Source organism: Balaenoptera ricei, chromosome 6 (assembly GCF_028023285.1).
Source record: "Balaenoptera ricei isolate mBalRic1 chromosome 6, mBalRic1.hap2, whole genome shotgun sequence".
NCBI lineage: Eukaryota > Metazoa > Chordata > Mammalia > Artiodactyla > Balaenopteridae > Balaenoptera > Balaenoptera ricei.
The window spans coordinates 16,019,846-16,044,315 of NC_082644.1; the positions used below are offsets into that span (position 1 = coordinate 16,019,846).

The 24,470-nt window shown below is 54.9% G+C and overlaps 1 protein-coding gene across 3 annotated transcripts in view; it reads left to right on the forward strand.

Moving 5' to 3' along the window:
• Positions 1 to 11,333, forward strand: part of PEBP4 (phosphatidylethanolamine binding protein 4) — a 269,506-nt gene extending 258,173 nt beyond the window's left edge. For all 3 annotated transcript variants that reach the window (XM_059926888.1, XM_059926889.1, XM_059926887.1), the window contains one exon: positions 11,049 to 11,333. In XM_059926888.1, the coding sequence (XP_059782871.1) occupies positions 11,049 to 11,200 (152 nt within the window). In that variant the 3' untranslated portion in view covers positions 11,201 to 11,333. The remainder of the gene's footprint in view (positions 1 to 11,048) is intronic.
• The last annotated feature ends 13,137 nt before the right edge of the window (positions 11,334 to 24,470 follow it).

The following is a 24,470-nucleotide window of genomic DNA, read 5'->3' on the forward strand; positions in this document are numbered from 1 at the left end:
AAGCAAGTTCCATCGTCCTAGATGGTGGCTTTAGCGGGGTGGGTGGATCTATAAGGCAGGGTCCCAAAGGGAGTAACTGGAGCCTAAGAGAGAAGCATCTCCCCCAGTAGTTTCAAATGGCATGTGCAGGCAGCTACCCCACACCACTTCTGCAGGTAATTGTACCCTATAGTTGAGTCTGATCTGGGCAAGAGGGCCATGGAATGCCACCCTGCCGGTCTGTCTTCATTGGTCGTTAATTGCTCTGTGCCATCTCAGTGGTGGGGTGAAGACTTCCCTGGCCATGCCCCCTCCACTGGCTTCTCTGAACAGCCCTCCCGGCACTCTCCAGAGGACCCATTTCCCATAGCTTCCCAATGGCTAACCCAGTCTGCTCGGCCTTGGTCCTCCTACTACCAGAGCTGGGGAGCTGGGGAGCCCAGGACACCTGGCTCCTGCAATGCCGATGCCACAGGTGACTCACCTGAGCCTGTGTGGGCCATGCCCCCTCTCTGAGCCTTAGGTTTCTCTTCAGGAAAGTGGGAAATATGGTAATCCCTGTGCACTCTATGACCCACCCCACCTCCCTCCCCACAGATAAGGGAAGGAAGAGAATGTGGAATGCACAAATGCCAACTTGAGAGCACAAAGGGCACATCCCCCAGGCTGACAGGAGGGTGGGTGGGTGTCATCAGCCATTTCCTCTTACCCAGTGACCCTAACCAACCTCCACCCACTGGGAAGCTGGAGAAGGTACTGTTACAAGCCTACTGCCCCAGGCCCCGGAGGAGAGGAGGGGAGCATGGAGCCCTTCAGATGTGCTGAGCAGGGGCCACCAATCACAGGAGGCTCTGGACTGCCCTAGAAGCGGAGTTGGTGCAACATTTCCACTGGAGAACCTTTCCCCAGGTGCCCCCAGCACCTTGCCAATCTGTAAATCTGTTTAAATGGCTCTGCCAAAGACACCCTTTCAAGTCTGGATACAAAGAGAGAAAGGAAAGAAAAACGTATCTTGCCCAGGCGAACATCAATTTCTCCAATTCCCTGGGTCTCCGTCTCATCATGAAGCCCCTTCTGGCAGTCCAAGCACTGTGATCTCCGGGGGCTGGAAACTAGCACCTCAGCCCACGATGCTTCCCCACACGTGTGGGAGTCGCATAAACTAGGGCAGTACCTCCGAGCACCACGTTAAATGTCAGGGTCACAACAGTCCCCTGAAGGCGCCTCCACAGGACCGAGGGCAGGATGGAGGGGGAAGGAGCGTTAGGTGATGCCTGGAGGAGCAGTGAAAGGGGCAGAGGAGGAAAAGGTGTGTGTGCACCAGAGACCTTTTCCACCCCTGCCATGGCTCGTCCTCCCGAGCCATGGGTGATTTTCCTATGATATCAGCAGCAGGCAGGGGAGCTGGAAACCCATCGGGCCTGAAACTCATTATTAGGCCCTGTGGATTTTCGCCCAAACTACGGTTTGTCATGCACTCCCACGGCCACCCCCCTTCCATCTACATGAAAACTTAGGAACCGGACTTGCCCCTGGGCAGAGTCCCTTTGGCTTCCATGCTGTTTCGTTCGCTGCCAGAAATGGAGATGATAAAATTATTCTCGCAGATGAAAACTCTGGCCGGGGTTCCAGCCATACCACGTGACGCCTTCTATGTGCCCCGTACTAAGGGCTTTGGAGAGAACACGATCCAGGGCACAGGGAAAGTTCCCTGCCTTCAAGGGGCTTACAATCTCCTTTGGAAACACTTAAATAATGATGCAGAGCAGCGTATAATTCAGCACTTAATTGTGTTTCTGGCTGTACGGACAACTGGAGATCATGTGGACTTAGGGACAGTCCTGTCCCTTCCCAGGATCCCTTTCCCTCCAGGATGACACACCCTCTTCAGCCAGGAAGAGTGAAAGGTATTTTACTGCAAGGTGAGGAAATGTTGATTTCCAGTCTCTAGCTAGTGATTTGACTTTTAAGCAAGTCAGCTAATGTCTCTGGGCCTCAGGTTCCTCATCTAGAAAATGAGGGGTTGGATCTAGATGATCTACAAATCCATATGGTCCTGAGGCTACTTGGAGGAGGCCGGGCGTGGGCCATGTCCTGGAGAAGGAAGACATTTGAATCCTTGAGTGAAGGAAAAAGGGAGCTCTGGGCTGGGGAAACTGCAGAGGCAAAGATTGTTTTAAAAAGTGAGAAGGAGGCCCCCTGTGATGGTTATGAAAGGAGAAAGTGGGAGAAGGCTGTGCAGGATCTCAGAAGCTCGGCACAGGTGTGACTTTGGTGGGTGCCCTGTAGAGATGCTGGAGATTGCCCATGGGAGAAGTAACATGCAAAAGCCAATCTTTAGAGATGACGGCGCTGGAGTGGTAGGCAGGATGGACCAGAGCGAGAGGACAGGAGGCCCCCAGAGGCCTAGAGACGTGTGATGTGGATGAACCCAAGGGGTGACTGTAACAGCAGAAGTAGCCTATGCGCAATGGCAGAATTCCAAAGGCCTTGGCAGTCTCTGAAGCACCTGCACGGTGCTGGGGGGTCTCCAGGTGCCCCAGGCTGGACCAGCACTCAGGAGGCCAGGATGAGGAGCCCTGAAAAGAAATATGGACCCCGGGGCTTACTTTGATCTAGTTTTCTTCCCATGGAGGGAGGTGGGGAATCCCAGGGTATGCGTGCCATGGCCAGCCTTGGTTAGATGACCCCTGGATGCACGAGCAGGAACGACGTCCAGAGACTGGAGGGGAGAGGTCAGTATGCAGGAGCCCAGCTAGAAGGGCACCCATGGAGGATGGTTAACTTGACCCAGTCCTGTGGGGTTGCCTCTCTCTCTGGGACTGAGTCGTGTATGACAAGTTTAGGATGAGAAGGGAGCATGAGATCATTCTCATTGAACTTGTATGACTGTGTTGGGGGTCGGGGTAGGGGAGGTGGAATTGCTCAGAACCGGGGGCTGAAACCCTCTCCAGGATTCCCCAGGATGACATACAAGGGGTCAGCAAATGGAAGATCTTGACATTCAAACTCTCACCATGTGACCTTGGGCAAGCCACCTCACATCTCTGGGCCTCAATTTCTCCATCATCAAGACTAGGGGTTGGACTAATTGGTCTACCAGTGAATGACCCTGAACAGATTTGCTCCCAGCTCACCGAGCTCTCACACCTTCGAGTTCTGCCAGACAAATTAGGGTGTGACTCACCCTACCAACCCCACACGCTTTTGAGTAGAGGTCTTCGATCAGATACGGGGCCACCGGGACCACAGCAGGGACCTTGGAAGAGGATTTGGAGCTACCTCGCTCCTAGTTTATAAAATCCTGCCATTCAAATCCACAGCTCCTTCCTCCCTGTGCCATTTTCCCCACCACGCTTGGCATGATTCACCAATGCCCTCTGCGTTCATTCAGATGACGTTAAGTGTCAAGTATGTGTGAGGCCCCTTCTAGGTGCTATGGGTACAGAAATACATCCCTGCTGCCGTGGGTGTATGGAGTCACCTGGTGTAGCTCTGCAGATACTAGGAGCTCACAGAGAGAGTGGAGGGAGATAGTCACATAGCTTAAGCATGACCACATCCCAAATGGGGGAGAACACTGAAGCCGACAGAACGTGAACTGGTGCCCTCTGACAAGGGCTGGCCCAGTTTCACTGACATTTGTCCCAAAGGCGACACTTCACCTTCCCAAATTTGGAGCTGGCATTATCTCGGGCCTGTAATACACTGGACTTGCACCCTCGACCTCCAGGTTAACTCCCCTCCCCCATGCCTAATCCCCCCACCCCCACCCAAAGCCTAGAATCAGGCCTCTGGGCTCATCTGGGATTCACGATGGTTTCTCTACACATCTTCCTCACAGCAGCCTTGGATTTGTCCTCTAGACTTCCAGGTTCTAGAGGAACCAGGCGAATGCTTTGAGGGGCCATGTCTGAAGAGGGCCCACACTCACTGCGTTGGTTCACACCCTTCTGGACCACACGCTGCCAGGGTGCCCACTGACTCTTGCTTCTTCATTCACGTCAACCTGCCCACCTTCTCACTCAACAGTTGATTTGCTTCTGCCGGCCGACCTGGGCAGAACGTTTTCCCCCTTCCCCCAAACCGGGACAGCCTTCCCACTTCAGGACACCAGTCTGTGGCGCCTTTCAAAATTACCTCACAGGGCCACCTTCTCTCAGTCGGTGACCCTACCCTGCCCTCTCCTGCTCCTCTCACAGGCTCACAAAACACCCTGTTGTACGCTTTTCTCTCTTCTGTATTTCTTTACATTTTTCTCTTGCCTGGGTCCCACTTCCACCATGAGACTAGAGAGATTCCTTGAGGGAAGAGCTCACCTCTGTCTTTTTTTTGTTTTTTTAGTATTTATTTATTTTTATTTGTTTGGCTGCATCGAGTCAGTTGTGGCACGCGGAATCTTTCATCGCGGCACGCAGGCTCTTCGTTGTGGCGTGAGGGCTTCTCTCTAGTTGTGGCACGCGGGCTCCCTGACCAGGGATCGAACCCGCGTCCCCTGCACTAGAAGGCGGATTCTTTACCACTGGACCACCAGGGAAGTCCCCGAGCTCACCTCTGCTCTTACGTTCCCTTTTTTGCCGCCTGTTTCTGGGCTCAGCCCACTTCGGACTTTATTTTTTTTTTTTTAAAGATTTTTTTGATGTGGACCATTTTTAAAGTCTTTATTGAATTTGTTACAATATTGCTTCTGTTTTGTTTTCTGGTTTTTGGCCCCGAGGCATGTGGGATCTTAGCTCCCCGACCAGGGATCGAACCCGCACCCCCTGCACTAGAAGGCAAAACCTTAACCACTGGACCGCCAGGGACGTCCCCCATTGTGGACTTTGAATCAATGAGTGTGTTTGTATAGGGGATACACCCACGTACGCCCATTCACACACACACACACGGATCTGCACATGCTCACACCCCACATTCACAAACACACCTCACGGTCAAGTTCCTTTAACACCTGCATAGGCAGCCGCTTCTGTGAGCACCGTGCCCGCAAATGACGATTTCGGTGTCCACACCCTCCCTGTCCCAACGCCGAGCCAGCGGGGCCGCGCACACCCATCCTCTCCGCCAGCCTGCCCTGCCCCTCCTGGACCTGCCCCTTGCCCGACCGCGTGGGGTGGGCAGCACAGCGGCCACCGTCCCGCCGGGCAAAGGAGGAGACCGGAGCCCAGAACAGTGAGTGGCTTGGCCGACCGAGGGTCTGCAGTTAATAGCAAGTTCACTTCCTTCTGCTTTCCGGGGCAAGGCTCTTTGCAGCCATTCACCCATATTCCCTCTCCCCCACCGCCGATCACCAGACTTCTGGGCCCTGGTGTGGGGACCGAGAGGGAGCAAAGCCGTGCCACTGCCTTGGGTGTCCTCAGCGATGCACCCACACACCCCTCCCCTGGAGGAGGGCTGTGGCCCAGGGCCGCATGGGGACCACAGGTCCCGGTAGCTGTGGCCTGTGCCATGCCACGTCTCAGCCGCCTCGTCCAGGGGGGTCACGAGCCGGCGTCGCACCGCTAAAGGGTGAGCCAGGGGAATCCCCTCCGTGCCACAGCTCAATCCAGAAGCCTCTCCGAGGCCGTGAGTGAGCCCAGAACCGTGCCACAGAGCCAGGGGAGCTAACAGGCCACGCCAGGCTCGGTCTCGCCTCACCAGGCTGGCCTCGGGGACCTGCAGAGGGACTACTCCTTGCAGAATGGGATGGGGGGGCGGGCAGAGGAGGGTCCCTGGGCTCCGAACCAGGCAGCCAGAATCCGCTCCCCAGCACCACAGGCAGCTGAACTGAACAGCTTCTGGGCGAGCCACCCACCCACAGGGGTCAGAGAGGAGGGACAGGCGGAGACTTGCCGCACAGCGGGGTTGAAGTCCTGCTTGTGGCATCCAAAGGCCTGCGGGGCACCGTGGGTGACTGAGATAAGGGGCGCCGTGGGGCAATGTTTGAAAGCACGGGCCGAGGGCATGAAGGCAGCCGAGCTCCAAGCAGCGTCAACGGTAGGAGGCATCATGCGGAGGGACCGAGGCTGGGAGGAAATCCACCAGGCCTGGTGGCAGTGAGGCCAAGCAGCAGGGAAGGGGGCCCTGCCTGGAGACCAGCCCAACCCAAACACACACAACACACACAGACACAAACACACACAGCCCACTGCCAAACAGCCCCTCTCCCGCCCCCCATGACCTCCCATGGTGGTTCACTTGGCCAGGCCCCAGGAGCCCCGGGGCCCAGCCCCTGAGTCACTGTGTGGGCTTGTGTCAGGCAGCCCTCTTCTGCCTCCGAAGGGCCCCACCCACCTGGCAGAGCGGGTAGAACTGGGGGCCTGGCAGCGGCCCAGATGGGGCCATCCTGGGCAGCTCTCAGACAGGCGCCCTGGCTAGGAACCGCCTGCCATCTCCACAGGCCCCAGGCAACCCTCTTCCAGAACATGCCCCAGTCGAGCCCAACATCAACTGCCCAAAGCTGTATTGAACAGATCATCGGGAAACCACAGATAATCCCCAAATTTCACCCACAACTCCAGCCAGCCGTCACCACCACCAAACGCTGGAATTGATAACTGGGGGCTAAATGGACCATTTGGAGTCTCCACTCTTCTCGCTCCCTTCCCCACCCCTGCCCCCAGCCACAGGGCGGAGGGAGGAGGCCTGGGTGATCCACTCACTGGATAGTTAGGAGTTGCACTTCCGCTCTCCTGGGTTCCTGGGTTCCTGGGTTCCCCTCTCCAGAGGAGCCGGGGGTAACCCCTCCCCACCTCGGAAAATCCCCCTGGCATCCCCCCCTCTCACCCCCGCCAAAGTCAAAGTGGTCCCCTCAGCCCCAAGCCTCTCAAGCCAGCAGGATCAGCCCCTCAGCAAATATTCTCCAGAAGTAATTGGATGTGATGGAACGAGGGCTTTTTCAGCTCCTGAGTGGAAGTCTCTGGATGTCATTTAATGGCACAAAAAATAAAAGGCTCGGGCCTCCCGCCCACCACCGCCAGGACATCATTAATCTCAGCAGAAAGGCATCAGCACTCCCATGACCGCAGCCAGCCCCACGAAGAGCCAGACAAATTACAGACCTGAGCCGGGCGCTCAGTGGGACGCTTATTAGGCTGGTGTTCAATTTTTATCTTTTCTTCAGGGCCACTGTCCCCTGCCAGGAAGCACTTGTGTCCCTGCACAGGGGGAGGGCAAGGGGAGGGCAGGGAAGAGGGTGGCTGCCTTGGTTAGACGCAGCTCCCGGCCTGGGGTGACAGGGCAGCTCCAAGCCAGGCGCCGGGCACCGTGAGTCCCAGCAGAGGCTGAGGGGGCCCATCCAAAGCCTTAGAACCCCACCCCTTGTTCCCAGCCCACCCAAATGGGGGCCTCCCTCCCAGCGAGAGGGGGACACTTGAGGGCCCACTGAGGACCAGATGACAAGTCAGGTGGGAGCAAGGACACAAGGGAACGCTGTCCTATGCTGTTGGAAGTCTTAAGAGCAGGGCTGCTGGAGAAACTCCAGGACCACTGCGGGGATAGGACCTCGTCTGCCAGGGCTGCACCCTGTGCCGCTGGCTGAGGCCACCCGGCGAAGGCCTAGCTTGTTATTAGTCCATTGTTAATCGTCCTATATTATAAACTCATAGAGGGCAGGAGTGGCGCCTGGATAAAGCCACCCTCCCCCACGCCTGGCAGACCCCGGAAGCAGCTGTGAGTGTTGGGGGGCCTGGATCCCAGGGTCTGAGATTTCCCTCCAGCTCAGAGCTTCTGAATTCTAGCCCAGGTGCTGTCTACCCAGTTCTCCTGGATCCTGGGGTGGCTGGGGGTTGCTAGACTGGGTATAGCATCCCTTTCTCAGTCTCTTGGCTGCCTCTTAACCTTGATAGGCCCGATGGGGGTGGTCCAGCCCATGTGCCGAGCCACTCCCAAGCAGTGGTAAGCCTGCCCCACAGACTTGGGAGGCTGGGGGTGAAGAGATGAACTGTCAGGAGATGCCCCAGGGCCATTCCCGAACATTCCAGCCTTGCAGTCCCCAGGACTCAAACTCAGAGGATGAGTCTCTCTGAAGCCCCTCTCCCAGTTGTGGATGACAGGGGTCATTCACCCCCTCCCAGTGTCTCATAGAGATCAGGCTCAGAACACCCCCTCCCCACGGCTTTAGACGAGGTGACCTAACCTTCCCTGCTCCCCGCCTCCGGGCCCAGGTCTGGAACATCTCTAACCTCTAACATCTTCCCCATCGGTACTGACCAGTAAGTGAGCAAATGGCCTCTGTGTATGGTTTAGCTGGATGGAAGCAGCACCCCTGGGTTTGTGCAGGGACCCACCTGCACATCATATGTGGCAACCCCGTCCTGAGGAGCCCAGGCCTCTGTGTTCCAGCCACTGGCTCAGGAGACACCCTGCTCCTTTCTCCCTGTGGCCGGAGGCCTCCTGCCACAGAGGCCTTTGAAGTGGACTCACCACCCCTGCCCTCATCCCAGGAAGAGTCCATCCAGGGTGGGTCCAGGGTCCAAGGGGAGCGGCCCGAGCACAGGCAGCAGTGCCGCCCTCTTCCTGCACGGCAGCAGCCCCCCTGCAGCCCAGGGAACCGAGCAGTGCCATACAGGATGGGGCTTTCCACAGAAAGCGGTGACCGCAGAAGCCACACTCTCCAAACTCCTCATTTCTCCCCACACAGCCCTGAGGGCCTGACTCACCCCTCTTCCTTCTAGAACTTGCACAGGGTCAGTTCCTCTTGCCCTCTGTGGCAGGAAACGGAGGTGTAAGGAGTCACAGCCAAGCCAGGGGAGGAGGCCACAGAGGCTAGCAGCCAGGCGGCACTGGGCCCCCCTCTCCTGAGCGATGGGGCGGGTTTGCGGAGCTGCCCAAGAAGCCCAAGGACCCCAGCGTTGTCGGAAATGGGACCCGGAAGGAGCTGCAAGGCCCCCAGGGCACTCCTAGCTCAATCAAGAGAGCAGACTGCTGGGAGAGGGGAGCAAGGTCTCCCTGGGTGCAGGGGATTTCTTTCCGTCAGCTTGCTCTGATCTCGTGATGAGTTTCAATTCCCTCCCGGCCACCCGGTTCCTTCCTGCCCTGCTCCGTGGGGAAGGCCCCCTTGTCCCCGTGCCCGCCATGCACCAGTTCACCCATGACCTTTTCCCTGGCGTGCAGGCACACACACACGCACATATACAAGCACGCACACACACGTGTGCACACACATACACACACACACACACACACTTTCCCAGGGTCATGTTACTACAATTCTCTTCCAGCCCGCTGGGTGCCCTGGGTGCAAAGGCCACAGCCAGGCGAGTACCTGCTCCCTCCTTTCTCCCTCCCTCCCTCCCATCCTAGTGGAAAACCCCTAGCATTGGGTCCTACAGCCCAGCAGCAGCCCATCCCACGCAGCCCTTCCCCCAAGAGAACTCCCGAAGCACCTATTTTCTAGGCCCTCGAAGGCCCAATTTGAATGCACAATCACATTCACAATTACAGCCAGATAAGACTTGAGGGAACCCGTAGAGGTCCTCTCCCCCATCCGTGCCCCTGAGAAGCTTCCTCACCAGAACCTGGGCCTGTTTCCCAAACCCTGGGCCTCAGGCACCCTCAGCACCACCATCCCATCTGTGCACTAGGAATAAAAATAGTCTCCCCTCGTGAGGATTAAATGAATATGTGTAGAGTTCCTAGAACTGTGCCTGGCACATGGGAAACACTATATCAGTGTTATTGCTATTATTATTATTATTATCAATGTTTTGTTTCTTTGGTTTAAAAATTGTCCTCTTCTTGAGACCATCTTTGAAATGCAAACAGCTGGGGGTGTGGCAGGGGGGGTGGCAGGTAGAGGGGACTTGCCTTCTTCATTGCTAAAAATAGAGGTGGGTGCAGACCAAGGACCACAGGTGGGTAAAAGGGCGGCTCAGGGAGGAATCTAGGCTGCCGGCCCCTCACCTCCTGCTCTCCCTGTGTTAGAGATTACTGTTCTCCATTGGTTCAGGCTATATCAGCCACTGTCTAGCTCTGCTCCAGGCAGGCTCTACCCCTAGTACTCCCTCCAGCCAGGGAAGGCTGCTAGATTTTAGGGGAAAAAAAATGGGGGGCGGGCAGTGATGGTGGTAAATAAATAAATAAATAAATAAATACAGGATGCCCAATTCAATTTGCTAGTATAAGTATGGCCCAGGCAATATGTGGGACATACTTACACTAACAGAGTATTCGTTGCTCCTCTGAAATTCAAGTTGAACTGGGCAACTGTATTTTATCTGGCAACCATCCACCGAGGGTGCCTGAGGCCCAGGGTTTGGGAAACAAGAGCGTGGGGATATGCCTCTGACCACCTCCCTCAGCCTCCCCCACCCCGCGCCTGGGGCCTCTCTCTCCTTGCCCTGCTGCTAGGCCTGTTCACACTTGTCCCAGAAGATGCACCTCCCCCTATGCCCCTGTGCTCTCTCCCCCTGAGGAGGCCCCCTCTGACCTGGGCACCCACTGGACTTCCCCAGGGTCCAGGCCGGGAACGTCTCGCCCACACTCGGCTCCCCTCCGGGATCCAGGTCCCCAGGGCAGGGAGAAGCAGCCTAGCCATGCGCCCTGCCTCTCACCTCGGCCACAGCCAGGGAAGGAACCCTGTCGCACAAGGTCTCCTGGGACTCCGGGGGAGGTGGCCGGGCTTCTGGGGAGGACATTGGAAGAACGGCATAGACACTTCTGCCGAGCTCAGCCCCGGCAACTGGGCTGACCAGTATGAAGAAAAGAAGCATTCAGGCCTCAGTCAGGAGAGCCTGCAGGAAAAGAGGGATGGGTGGAGAAAGTGGGCAGCCAACCTGACTGGGCATTTCCTTTCTGCCTACAAGTGAGAAGGCAGCGTTCTACCAAATAAAGGCCTGGAGAAACTGACCAAAGGCCATCCCCGTTGTCCTCCGGAAAGCGTCCTTCCCAGACGCTGCTAACATCCAGAGGCTGCCCCTGCAGCCAGGAGCCAGAGGGCACCCCCAGGCATCTGCTGCCCTCAGCCCAATGGCCACGGCCACCTCCTGCTCTCTCCGCTCTCCAGAGCTGGACACCCTCTCAGGCCCCTTCCAGCTCTGAAGTCCACGGTTCTCTCTCACTACTTCCCTGTGGTCTGTTTGTCCTTCCAGGCTCTTGGAAAATGGACAGATTTCTGAGCCGCTTCCACCTGGGCGAACCTGAAGCCAGCACCCAGTTCATGACCCAAAATTACCAGGACACGCTAAATCACCAGGCTCCGGGAGGAAGCAGTGAGCCCGAGGACAAACCTGAACCGAGATAACTGCCCGCCAGAACTCAGGCTTCACGTTTCAGGTGTGTGCATAGCGCTCACCACCCATGGTCTGTGTATGGAACCCACTCCGGGTATGGAACCCTTTTTCTTCCGAATAAAAAAAAAATCATCCAGGGCTTAATGGTTGGATGTTCTGTTTCCAAACCTGTCCTCCTTCTAAAACCAAGAGGAGGAAATCAATTGATGTCCAGCACTGGGGCCTGGGGCATTCCTGTAAATGCAAGTGGTGGTGGAGGGGGGAAGTGGGGTGGGAAGGATGGACAGGCGGGGCAGGCAGGGGGACCTCTAGCCCTGAACAATCACTGAGGCACCGTGTGACCTTGAGCAAGTCACTTATCCTCTCTAAAATTCTGCTTCCTCAGTTGTGAAATTGAGGGAGGAAGAAGAGGCAGGGGATGGTTGGTTTATCACTGTGGTCCTTTCCAGCTCTGACATTCATTTAACAAACATTGTCAGCACCTGGTATGTGCCTGACCTCCTGCCAGGTGCTTGGGGTTACATGTATGACCAGGGCAGGCCCAACAGGAGGCTTGCTTCTTGGAGCTTCCAGACTACTACGGGAGGGCAAACTTTATCAGATGACCACAAGCAAATTCCAGCAAATGTGGCAAGTGTTATAAGGTGTAAAGGCGACGTGCTTTGTGATGGGGGGTGGGGGGTGGTAAAGGCTCAAAAAGCCCTCTTCTTGGGCTTCCCTGGTGGCGCAGGGGTTAAGAATCTGCCTGCCAATACAGGTGACACGGGTTCGAGCCCTGGGCTGGGAAGATCCCACATGCCGCAGAGCAACTAAGCCCATGCGCCACAACTACTGAGCCTGTGCTCTAGAGCCCGCGAGCCACAACTACTGAAACCCCTGCGCCTAGAGCCAATGCTCCACAACAAGAAAAGCCACAGCAATGAGAAGCCCGCGCACCACAACAAGGAGTGGCCCCCGCTCGCCACAACTAGAGAAAGCCCGCACGCAGCAACGAAGACCCAAGGCGGCCAAAAATAAATAAATAAAAAATAAAAATAAACAAAAGAAAGCTGCCTGCTGACTTAAAAAACAAAAACAAAAAGCCTTCTTCTTCCTGAGGAAGTGATGTTTAACTTCAAGGCTGAGAAGTGGGGTAGGGGTTAATGATGAGTGGGGACAGGGGACAAAGAGGAGAAACGACACCTCCAAGCTCCCGTGGCTGATGGGGGCAATGAAAGGCCAAAATCATGGCCACCTGGACAGATGAACAAAGACCAGAACAAGCCAGGCCTTGCAGCCACGTTCACGTTTTGGACTGTACCCTGAAAGCGATGGGGAATCGTGGAATGATAAGTAGACTGGAGAGGAGACGGGGCATCATCTGATTTACGCTTTTGGAAAGCTGTGAAGAAACACCTTGGTGTCTGCAAGGAAAGGATTTTCAGCGTCTTGACTGCCCCTGGACGTGCTCTGAAGGTCTCTTGGCTTTCCCACCCAAAACCCCCTTGGAGGCACCTCTCTGCTACGGTCTCATTCATAGGCTAAACTCCCCTACCCTCAACTCCAGTCCCCTCGGCCCCACCCCTATCCCCTCAACAAGCCCCTCTGCTCAGTTTCCCTCCGAGAGTTAATTACTCCCCACCTCCTTGGCTAGAATACAGCAAGATGGGTGACTCATGCATGCAAAGTGCCTGGGATCCCCAGATGAAAGGGGCAGGCTGCACCTGGGCCCAGGGTTATTACCTTCCTAGAGGCGTGCCCCGCATTAGCTGGAAGGCAAGGGGCCCAGGCCAACCCCTCAGCCCAGCGCAGCACACTCTTGACTAGTGGGAAGATTTTAGTGACGGGCATCTGAAGAACACCAGGAGGTGGGAGACGGAGTTTGTGATGGGAGGGGATTGGATGATGCACCCGCCCCCCTACTGCCCCACACCGATAGATTCAGCTCCCTGCCCAGGTGATGGACAGCAAGCTCTTGTGCTATAGAGGGGCCTTTGACACCAGCCCAGGCAGCAGGAACTCCCTACTCCCTTCTACGCCACCAGGCAGGCTTGTCGGCAGAGCTACAAGAAGAAGCAAAAGGAAGTGTCCCTTTGCAGTGTCATGGAAGGCAGCCCTGGAAGGGACTCTCTGAGTGTGTGTGAACCTCCCTCTCTCTGGGCCCTTCTCCCCGCAGCACCCACCCCACCGGGCCCGGAATGTAATTGGCAGCTCCGGTCGGTGCCCAAGGCCAGCATAAATAGCAGGTCAGCTTCCTAGAGCTGCCCCAAATCGAGACACATCCTCCTCTCTTCTGCTTTTAATTCCTTGTGGCTAGCGTGTTTATTTTGGGTGAGGAAAAAAATCGGATGTTTATCCTTCGAGGAAATTATCGGCTTGCTTTCCTTCCCTTTCCCCCCCAACCTCCTTTCTTTTCCCCTGGTGTTTTGGGCTTTTAGTTCAGCTGCCAGAGAGACCCCCACCCTCCTGGCCTCCAAACTTGAAAAAAGAACAAAACTAGCCCAGGCTCTAGACTGAAGCCAGCCCTGTCAGACGTCCCTGGAAGCCACAGAGAAGGAGCTCCCAGTGGGCAGGAGGGGAAGCCTGGAGGCCAGGAGACCTTGGGGAAGCCCCCCTGAGTCAGCTGTCTGCCTGCAGAAGGCTTTGGGTCTCTTGCCCCTTTTCTTTCACTGCCTCCTCCAGGAAGAAACAAAATGAGCATGCAGATTGCTTCGAGACAGCTAACAAAGCAGCTAAGAAAGGGAGTGTCAGTGACCCCTTTACAGGGATGAAGAGAATTGATAGAATTATCATCATCATCATCATTATCACATACCATTTGTTGAGTGCTATCTGCACACCAGGCACCGTGCCAAATGCCTGACATGTGGCATCTCAGTTAGTGCCTTCCTGCCCAGCTTTACAGCCTACCGGGGACTTCATACACATTCTCTCATCCGATTGTCACAACCATCGAATAATGTAGGTGTCATGATTCTCATCTTATAGATGAGGAAACTGACATTCCGATAAGTTAATCTTAAGATAAGAACCTAATCCCTGTTCTGTAACTAGTAAAGGTAGAATCTGGTGTTAACTCAAGCCTTCCCACTCTCAGTACTCACAGGTAAGGGGTACTCTAATTTTACTCTCCGGGTTGCATAAAATAAAGGCCAGACCTTCTATTTATTCAGAAGCCAGGTAGGCCAAGAAGGAAGGCTGGAGGTTCCAAAAGAACTTAAAGGGAGTCTCCCCCACGTGTCTTCCCTGACCCCAGCTTCAGCTATTCTAGACCAAGTACGATTTGTGGGGAGGGCCAGCTCCTGAACACTCACAGCAATGGCCTGGCCCAGCTCAAGGCCATTACCACCCAACTCAACCTGCTCAAGGCAAATACCCCAACAGTATACCACCCTCAATCCTTTGAATCACCTCTCTCCCTCCCAGAACCTTGCCTGTGTAATAGCTGCTAAAAAAGAGATGGAAAAGGATATATAGGAAGACTTCCTGGTGATGATGATGGTGCTGGTGATGATGATGAAGATGACGATGATGATGGTGGTGGTGGTGGTGGTGGTGATGGTGATGATGGTGGTGGTGATGGTGATGGTGATGATAGTGATGGTGGTGGTGATGATAAAGATAATGATGATGATGGTGGTGGTGATGATGATGGTGGTGGTGGTGGTGGTGGTGGTAGTGATGGTGATGATGATGGTGGTGGTGGTGATGGTGATGGTGATGATGGTGATGATGGTGGTGATGATGATGGTGGTGGTGGTGATGATGGTGGTAGTGATGGTGATGATGGTGGTGGTGGTGATGGTGATGATGGTGATGATGGTGGTGGTGGTGATGATGGTGGTAGTGATGGTGATGATGATGGTGGTGGTGGTGACGATGGTGGTGGTGGTGGTGGTGGTGATGATGACGAAGATGATGATGATGGTGGTGGTGATAATAATGAAGATGATGATGGTGGTGGTGGTGGTGGTGATGATGGCGGTGGTGATGGTGATGATGGTGGTGGTGATGGTGATGGTGATGATAGTGATGGTGGTGGTGATGATGAAGATGATGGTGGTGGTGATGATGATGGTGGTGGTGGTGGTGGTGGTAGTGATGGTGATGATGATGGTGGTGGTGATGATGATGGTGGTGGTGATGGTGATGGTGATGATGGTAATGGTGGGTTCAGGTGTTAGGGTTGAGCACCCATGGGATAAGAAGAAAGCTGGCTAGATGCACGAGGTGGTAAAATTTTTTTTTTAATTTATTTAATTAATTATTTATTTTTGGCTGCATTGGGTCTTCACTGCTGCGTGCAGGCTTTCTCTACTTGCGGCGAGCAGGGGGCTACTCTTCGTTGCAGAACACGGGCTCTAGGCGTGCGGGCTTCAGTAGTTGTGGCACAGGGGTTTCGTTGCTCCAAGGCATGTGGGATCCTCCCAGACCAGGGATCAAACCCGTGTCCCCTGCATTGGCAGGCGGATTCTTAACCACTGCGCCACCAGGGAAGTCCCAAGAGGTGGTAAAATTTTAAAAGCACAACTTTTCTTACTTAGCACACCTAAGATCACAGAGTCTCTACCACTTGATAGCTCTTTGACCTCAGGCAACTTACTCAACTGTTCTGGACCTGTGTTTCAACTGCAAAAACAAAACAGCAGAATGGAGGGGAAAAATGTAAATAAGTGCCTTCCTTAAAGATCTGTTGCAATGGTTAAATGAGATGGCACGGAAGGCACCCGGCACAGTGCCTGGTATGCAGGCTGTTCAGTACATGTGTGTTTTCCTCTCCTCCCCTGCCTGCACCTCACCTGCTCTGCTCCCCAGCTCGGCTGGAGCAAGCAGTGAGGCCGAGGGTAATGGGAGCACTCACCCTCCCCAGACAAGAGTCCTTCCCAAGAGACCCATCCGAGTGTCAGCAGCCCCAGGGAAGGGGCCACCTGCCAAGGGAGCCTCTAGCCCCAGCCCAGCATGCCCCTCCCAAGCTCAGCAAAAAACTGGGAGGCTTGGATCAGGAAAGACAACCCAGTTCCTTAGCAACTGACAAGCACTTCCCTGTAAAGACAAAGACCCTTCACTCAGAATGCCCCCTTCCCCCCTCCTCTCCAGGTATCTGATCTGTTTTCAGGAGTGGGGCTAGGGGCCGCCCACCACCCCCAGGAGGTCTGAGGGCCTTTAGCCCCACCCTCCCGGCTGTCCTGATATTACCTGCAATTACCCCATAGCACCTTTCATCCTGGCACTAATTAACTTTCCCATTACCCCCAGGAGCTGCTGGGAGACACACGAGGTGCACATACACACACACACACACACACCTGTATGCACACATATACACAAATCCCCATAGTTCCCCTGCAGAGACCCTAGCTCCCTTTTAGAGACCAGGAAACTAAGGTTAGAGAAAGAAGAAAATTCCTTGAGGGTTCTCATCTGCCTCCTGGGTCCTTAGAAGGAGAAATAGGAGCTGAAGAGGCTGGCTCGGGGAGAGGAGGGGCCAGGGTACCTGGCAGTCCTTGGGGGATGAGGGACCAGGAAGAAGAAAAACCTTTGGAGGGGACTGATGAAAACCATGCCAGGACTGAGGTCTTGGCTCTGAGTACCACCTTGGTACCACCAAATGCAAGCCATCCCACTTAACACAGAGAGGGCATTTCAGAGAGAAAAAAGGAAATATTTCAGTCGAAAAGACAAGGAAGAGAAACAGTGAGAAAGAGAAGGAAATAGGAAAGAAGGACATGGCCGGCTGGTCTGATATAGCTGAAAGAACCACTGACCAGGAGTCAAGACCTGATTTTAGCACCAAGGCTACCATTCACTGCTGTGTGACCCTGGGCATCAGCTGCTGTCTCTGGGCCTCAGCTTTCTCATCTATAAAATAGTTTGGGATGGGTGTTCTCAGAGGCCCCCTCCAGCTGAATGTTCTACAATTCTGTATGGTTATTTGGGGGCATGGTAGAGAAAGCCACTACCACTGTCCCTTTGGCTGGGGGCGTGGGGGGTGGGTGTGAGTGGAAGCCACCAGAACAGGATAAAACGAGCATTCCTGGGACTAAGAATGAAAAAGAGCCAAATGCATTTGGCTACAGGAGCCAGAAGACCCTACCAGGAGGTTAGGGAGGAGTTCGCAAATGTGGGGAGCTGGAGACCCTGGGATTTCAGGAGAACCTGTTCCCAGATTCAGCAGCCAGTTAGAGAACTTACCCTCCCCAGATGCAGACCTGGGGAAACCATTCAGGGACCCTAGTAGAGGGAGGACGGAGGGGCACATGGGCACTCAGGCACAGAGAGTAGATATATGACTCGAGAGCCTCCTGACCCACCCTGAATGAGGGCAGGACACAGAAGTGCCCTCTTTATTCCTCAGGAGCTGGAGTCCGCCCCACTGGCATAAGTCAGCTGTGCAGGAAGCAGAGGGCTCAAACGAAAGAGGCTGAGCCTGTCAGAAAGGCAGGTGTAGCAGGGCCCTGAGTGCAACTTTCATTTCCAGTCTCGTGAAATAAGCAGACAGGGGGCTCAGGGGGCTTCCTTTAGGGCCTGGGCAGAAGGGCGAGCCTAGGTAGTGCCCGAAAGGAGTCCAAACACCTCCACCCACACCCACGCTCACACACAGTCACACAAACTCAGACGTCCCACGCTCACACTCACATACTCACACACTTGTGCACTCATTCACTCACACGCACATAGACACAGCTGGACGTGTATACTCAAGTCACCACAAGGCAACAGATTCTTTCTCTCCTTGCTGTGGCTGTGAAGCCAGCGCCCAGTCAGCTCTTCCCCAGTCTTGATGGAGGCTCGGCTGAGTGTTAAGAATTGAAAGGACTACAAAAGAAACCGAGAAGGTCTCTACTCACCCCCACCTCCCCGGGGAGGAAGCTGCATTTGCCCATGAGAACGCTGGTCACCCCTGTCCAGAGCTCGCCTGGCTTCCTTCCCCCATACCCCAAGAACCAAACCCTGCCGGTCCACACGTATACAAACGTGCGCACGCACGCTTACACACACCTCTACTATACGCATCCTGCACACATACTGTAAATACACCAGCCCACGCAAAATCACATGGTGTACGCACCCGCTAGACACTGCAGGGTTTCACCTCTGCCAGGCTCTTTCTAGACATCCATGCAAGCTGCGTGGGTGTGCGTTGTCCAGCCCAGGCAGTGGCAAACGTCGGATTTGCATGCACACACAGTCTCCATGGATGCACGCCCACTTCATTCACAACCCACAGCACACCGGCCCACCAGTGACACGGGCACACCATCCTTTCGATTAAACTGAGGACCAGACCAGCCCTAACCCCACAACTCTCATTTTGCAGACTCCTGATGCAGCAAGTGGATTTGTGGCGGCGGCAGTGGAGATTGTGTGTGTGTGTGTGTGTGCGTGCACGCGTGTGCAGCACATGCAGTTTGGGGAGTGTTGGAGAGGGGTGAGGAAGAGGTTCTGGCAGAGGAGGGGAAGCAGGCCTTCCCCTGTGGTCCACAAGGAAGGCACTCAGACACACCCTCCTCCCAGCAGCCCTACCTCTGGGCCCTCGCCTGCTGCCAGGCCAGGGAAAGGAGAAGCTAAAAATGTGGCCAGTCTGACTTGCTAAATTGATCTTCGGTGGAGAAGGGGAAACGCGTCAGTTCCCTGGGGAAGTGGCCGAGCCCAGGGTGGCCACAGGCCCCTGGGCTTCTACTCCGATGGAAAAAAAAGTTGCTCAAATAGATCTGACGCTTTGTTTTCGAACCCAAAATACCCTGTGGCGGCTGCCGGAAGTGTGACCGCGGGAGGGAAGTGGGGCAAGAGGGAAGGTTAGCTCGAGTTTCCACTGCAGCAACTTTTTCTTTCATTTGGGGTATAGAAAGCTCTCCTGCCCATCCAAGAGAGGGTATGTGCGAGAGGCAGAGCAGCTCTGAGATTCGGGGCTGGGGTAGCCACAGCCCTAGTCACCCTTGGCCCGCTGACACCTCTTCCCCAGAGGCCTCTGAAGAGCCCTCAGGCACTGTCAGAGTTTTCTCTCAGGCCACCTGGCGGCAGGCAAGAAAGCCCGGCTAGGGAAGAGGGGCTGGTCCAGGGGCAAGGGGCCAAGTCACAGGTGACTTTGCCTTCAGAGACCTGACTTTCCTCAGTGAACTGTGATGTAATTTTTTTGACAAAGACCTTATTTACATAAAAATTTTCAAAGAGCATCCAATAAATTAGCTGGACTAACAGCACAGACCCACATCTTCTGATTCAGTACTTTAGTCAGTGGCACTAATGCTAGCTCCAAATGCAAGGACTTGGGAAGAATGACCACATACAACAGGATCTCAACGTGCACTCGCCATCACTCTCTCTCCCCTTATCCTCATTTCTTTTTTCTCATACCACTTACCACCACCTCGTAGGTATCTTCTTATTGCCCATCCTCACCCCGAACCCTCATTAGGCCTTGAGTCTCCCCACAGACTCTTTTCATCACAGCTGTATTTCCAGTGCCAGACACACAGTAGGTGCACAAGTGATAACTGTCAAATGTTGAAGACAATCAGGTGCAGGGGCAGTCAGCAAACAGTTCTCTTGCCTCATGAGGACTTGTTCATTCAAAAATGCTGAGTCCTGCGATACCCCAGACACTAGCGCTAGGTGGGGATGGGGTGGGTTGAGAGGGGGCCGTATCGTGGGAATACGATGCAAAATCAGAAGTGGCTCCTGCCCTTCTAGAACTTGGGGCAGGAGGATGGGAGGCAGGCATCCATCAAAGGATTACACAGATAAATGTAAAAAGGTAGGTAGGACCACGGCAAACTAGGAGTGGTGTTTGGTGCATCACCTGGACCAGGGGTATCAGAGGAAAGCCTTTTCTGGTAGGGTGGTGACTGAACTGAAGGAAGAATGCCCTCAGGGACATCGTGGTCCAGAGAAAAAGTCACGCTAGATGCAGGATGGTGTTGGGGCCGCGCAGGTGGTTCGAACTGGTGGCTGGGGAGGCGGAGCGGCGCCACCGGCGGCCGGGGCATGCGGACCCGGGCTGCAGTTAGAGGCGGCCGCGCGCCCTCGGTCCCTGGGTGATATTTACGGACTCTTAATGACGGCAGGGTAATCACCTTAATGAAAAACTCCCTCCGGGCGATGAGGAAACCGAGAGGCATTTCGGAGGCGACGGTGACTCAGGCTGAGTGTGCCGCGCGCGGCCTGGCCACTGGACACGAAGGACTAGCGAGTCCCCTCCCCTGCTCCGCGCGCCCCTCCAGCGCCGCCCCCGGAGCACGGGGAGCGGAGGCCCCGGCCGGTTCTCCGTCGGCCAAGCCACGGGCAAAGCCGATCGCCCACTGCCACGCTCGCCAGGCCCGCGGCTGAGACTTCTTTCTCTGCTGCGGTGCGGGTCTCCGGCGCCCCCTCCCCACTCACGACCTCGGCTCCCCAGCTGCCTGGCTTTGGGAGGGGGCTGCGCTCTGGAGTGCTCACGGCACCCCTGCAGACGCCGGGCTCTGCTGGCCTTTGCATCCACTCTCCTAACGGCTCTTCCTCCGCCAGTGCCTCAGTTTCCCCGACTGAGCAGCAACAGCTCAGGATTCTCCACACCACCTCCACCCTGCCCCCGGGTGGCAGGAGTATTAATTACAGCTTGTTCCTGGCTTTGAAGATGAATAATGCCAAGGATCATTACCACTCAATTAACGGGGCTATTACCACTTAAGTTTATGTCTGATGAATCCTACCCCACCCCCAATTTGGGGTTCATGTTGCCTTGGACTCCCCGAGTCCTGCTTTCTCCTGGAGTTCACACCTGGAGTTAGCCCCCTTTCCTGCTCCTGCATCCCAAACCGGACCTGGTAGAGCGTCTGGCACAGTCATTCTCCCACAAATACTGATGGAGCACCCGCCATCCCCTCCATAAGCCAGGTTCTAGCTGGGGATACAGCAGGGCAGGTCCAGACCCAGGCCTTTGCCTTCCTGGAGCCTACATTCTAGTAGACGCCCAAATGTCTGCTGGCATCTCGCAGATCCAGCCTCAGTGTTATCTCCCTTCTCTCCCTCTAGGATTCCTCACTCATCCACAAGCAAACCATAATCAGGCCAGAGAAGTCCTGGAAGGACAGTTCTAATGGGCTCTAGGTAGTTTCAGAGATGAAAATAAATAAATAAATAAGCTAACATGAAAATGAGGGCTCCTTACACTGAATACCCCCTGCCCTTGTCTCCCCCTTCCCTCCCCTCCTACCTCCCCTCCTCACTTATGGGTCTTAGCCCATCCTCAAGGCCCTGATCAACACCACCCCTCCCAATCAGGCTTTCCCCTGTCCCTGAACATGTCCTCTTGCAAGTCCTTCCCCCTCTGAACTTCCTGCCTGCACTTCCTTTCAGAACTGATCATGTCTTGTGTGCGATGGCTTCTACCTCAGCCTCATTCCTCACTTCCCTTTAAATCACCTGCTCCCTGACAGACCGCAGGATCCCAGCCTCAAGTCTGATTCCCTGCACGGGAAGCGCGCCCTGGATGTTTGTCTCATTGAAACGAGAGAGCTAAGCCCCAGACCCAGGAGCCTCCCCCTCCGCCCCAGTGAGGAATGAATTTTGGTGGACAAGGGGCCCCCCATCCTGTATAGTGGGTGCTGGGTGGTAGAAGTGCAAGGACAAAGTGGGAAGGTCGCAGTCTATCCTGCACTCCTCAAACTGACCATGTTTCAGAATTACCCATGTGGACACTTGGGTCAACAGCCTCTTATGGAGCACCTGCTGGGGACAGGCAGGGGGAGTGCTGGGGAGACAGAGGAATAAGACTCAGTCCCTGTCCCCAGGGAGCTCGGATACCATCTCTTGTCATCCAGTAACTTTCTTGGCGATCTGGGGCCAAATAATTCTGAATGGCCCAAATAATTCTGCAAAAAGAGAAAGAAGGGGGGAGAGAGAGAAATCTATCATGTCCCTTCTCCTTTGCCCATCTGCCCTGAGCCCTGGCAGAAAAGCTCATGCCATCAATCAGGCTGATGGGCAGACTTCCATTGGGTTCCAGCTGGCCAGTATTGTTCAGCCCTCAGAGTGATGGGATGGGCCAAGGGCAGTGTTTGTTAGTTCTTTACTCCAATGGTTGTAAAGAGCCTCATTTTCTAGCAGAGCTATGGCATAACAAAAGTCAGGAAGCTCTGCCTAGGCCATCTGGTGAAAGAGGATGTTAACACGACTGAGGACCTCGAATTCTGGGCCCAAAAGAGTCATTAACTGCTTTTCCCCACATCCCAGGTTTTTTGACTGCATAGAACAGCAAAGAAGCCAAAGGTCGGCCCCCAACTCCTCACCTTGGTGGATGAGGCAAAGGGCCCACTTGTTTTAGGCTGAGGAGGGTCCTGAGACTGGGAGCTAAGAGACACAAGGATCTAGAGACCACAGCTCTCTCTGACTCCCCAAAGGTTTTCCTTCCAGGGCAGGGAGGAGAGGAACCTGCCAGCCTCTTGGATCCTCGACCTGTCCCATGGGTGAAGCCTGTGGCCAGCAGGAGGCTGGCTGCGTGGGGAGCAGCGGGGGGAAATCCGCTCTCCTCTCTGCTCTCACCTCTCTCTCCCTCCTTTTCTCTCTCTCACTCCCTCTTTGCTCCCCCTGACTGCCTCCCCAACGGCCCCCCACACTCACACCTTTTCTGGTTCACTTCAGATGACAAAGTTCCTCTTTCCAAAAAGCCTTGTCCCCCAAGAGTCTTCTCTGCAGAGACACCATCCCTCCCAGCTGAGAAGGGGGCTGTCCCACTGTGGGCCCCAGGGGCAATGACAGGCCCCCCGAGCACATGACTCCACTTACCCTCCGGGCACCGCTGAACTAAGACAGCAAAGTTCCCATTACAAGCCCTCATGCCCTGACCCATCCCTCCTCCTCCTCAAGGGTCCCAGAAGCCCAAACTTGACTGGGAACACTAACACGTCTCCTCCCAACCCTTTCCGCAATAGAATCCAAAACTCATGGATCAAAGGAGCTGGGAGGAATTTAGTGGTAGGTTATCCAGCCCAGCCCCACCAGAAGCCCAGGAACCAGAGGGTGGCCCAAAGTTACACAGATAATTAATGGTGGAACCCAGAAGTCCTGATTCCCAGGCCAGGGCCTGTTCTTCCCATTTACTCGTACAGCACACTTTTTCCAAGTCTTGCCTTCTGTCTAAGACCTGCCTTCTCTCCCTGCCCCAGCCCAGCCCAGCCCTGAACTCTCAACCTCTGGACCCCCATGGCAGTTACTCACTGCCTTGGACTTGTGTCTAAGGAGGAGTCTCCACCTCACCGGCCAGCAAATGTTACTTTGTAACAAGACTTTCTCCCTTTGGTCACCAGGTTCTCCCCGAAATTGCTTGAAGAGTAATCCAAAACACCCGGATTCAACATGATTATAATGAGTTCGTTTGAATGTAGGCACAAGCAGATGTTTCAAATGGAAGTGTGTGATTGGCTTGGCGAGGAGCCTGTGACCTCTGTGACAACCTAGGGCAGTGGGACCTTTGCTCAGAGCGGCACAGATGCTATTCCACCTACCGGGAGCCCTGGCAGAAATGCTGCTCCTCCCTGACCTCCCTGTGAGCTGTACCCCCTACCCTCCCCTGGGCAGGGGCTCCTCCCCTACCTGCATGCTGGGTCCCAGGGGTGCTGGGAAGCAGATCCATTGCCTTCTCCACAGGTTTTACACCTCTCCTTCCTCTTACCCACACCTGCCATCTCCTTTCTTTTCCCTAACAGCCAGAATGGGGACAAAGGCTGGAATTAAGAGCAGCAGCTTTGGAGTCACAAGGCCCTGAGTTCAAATCTCAGCTCAGCCACTTCCTGGCCAAGGGTCCTCCAACTAACTACTCAGACTCTTTCCAACACCTTAGATCTTTCATTTAAAAAAAAAAAAAAAAACTATTGGGGGGCAGCCCTAAAAGCTTCCTCGCAGGATTGTTGTAAAAAATGAAGAAGATGATGTATCTCCACAGGCCCCAATCTTTTATGGGTACAGAAGGTCGGCAAGCCCAAAGCCTCCAGCAGCCCCCACGCAATGCTCTTAACTGGGACCACCACCCCCAAAGTCGTCATGGCTGTCAAGTTCCTTCCGCGAGCTTCTAAGCCAAACTCACCTCACCTCAGAGCTGGCTGTCATTACTGAAAGAATGGCAATGACCTCTAGAAAGCCAGGGAGGGCTGGCCAGAGAGATTCCACCAACGACCTGTCTCCTGTGGGACACCCAAAATAGAAAGCAACTGATAGCCCTTGAGGGAGCTGTCATTCTGGAGCAATCCCACCAGGGTGGGCCCTCTACATGGGTGCTTGGTGTGACTTGAGGAACCCCAGACGCTCTCTGCACCCCAAAACTCCTAC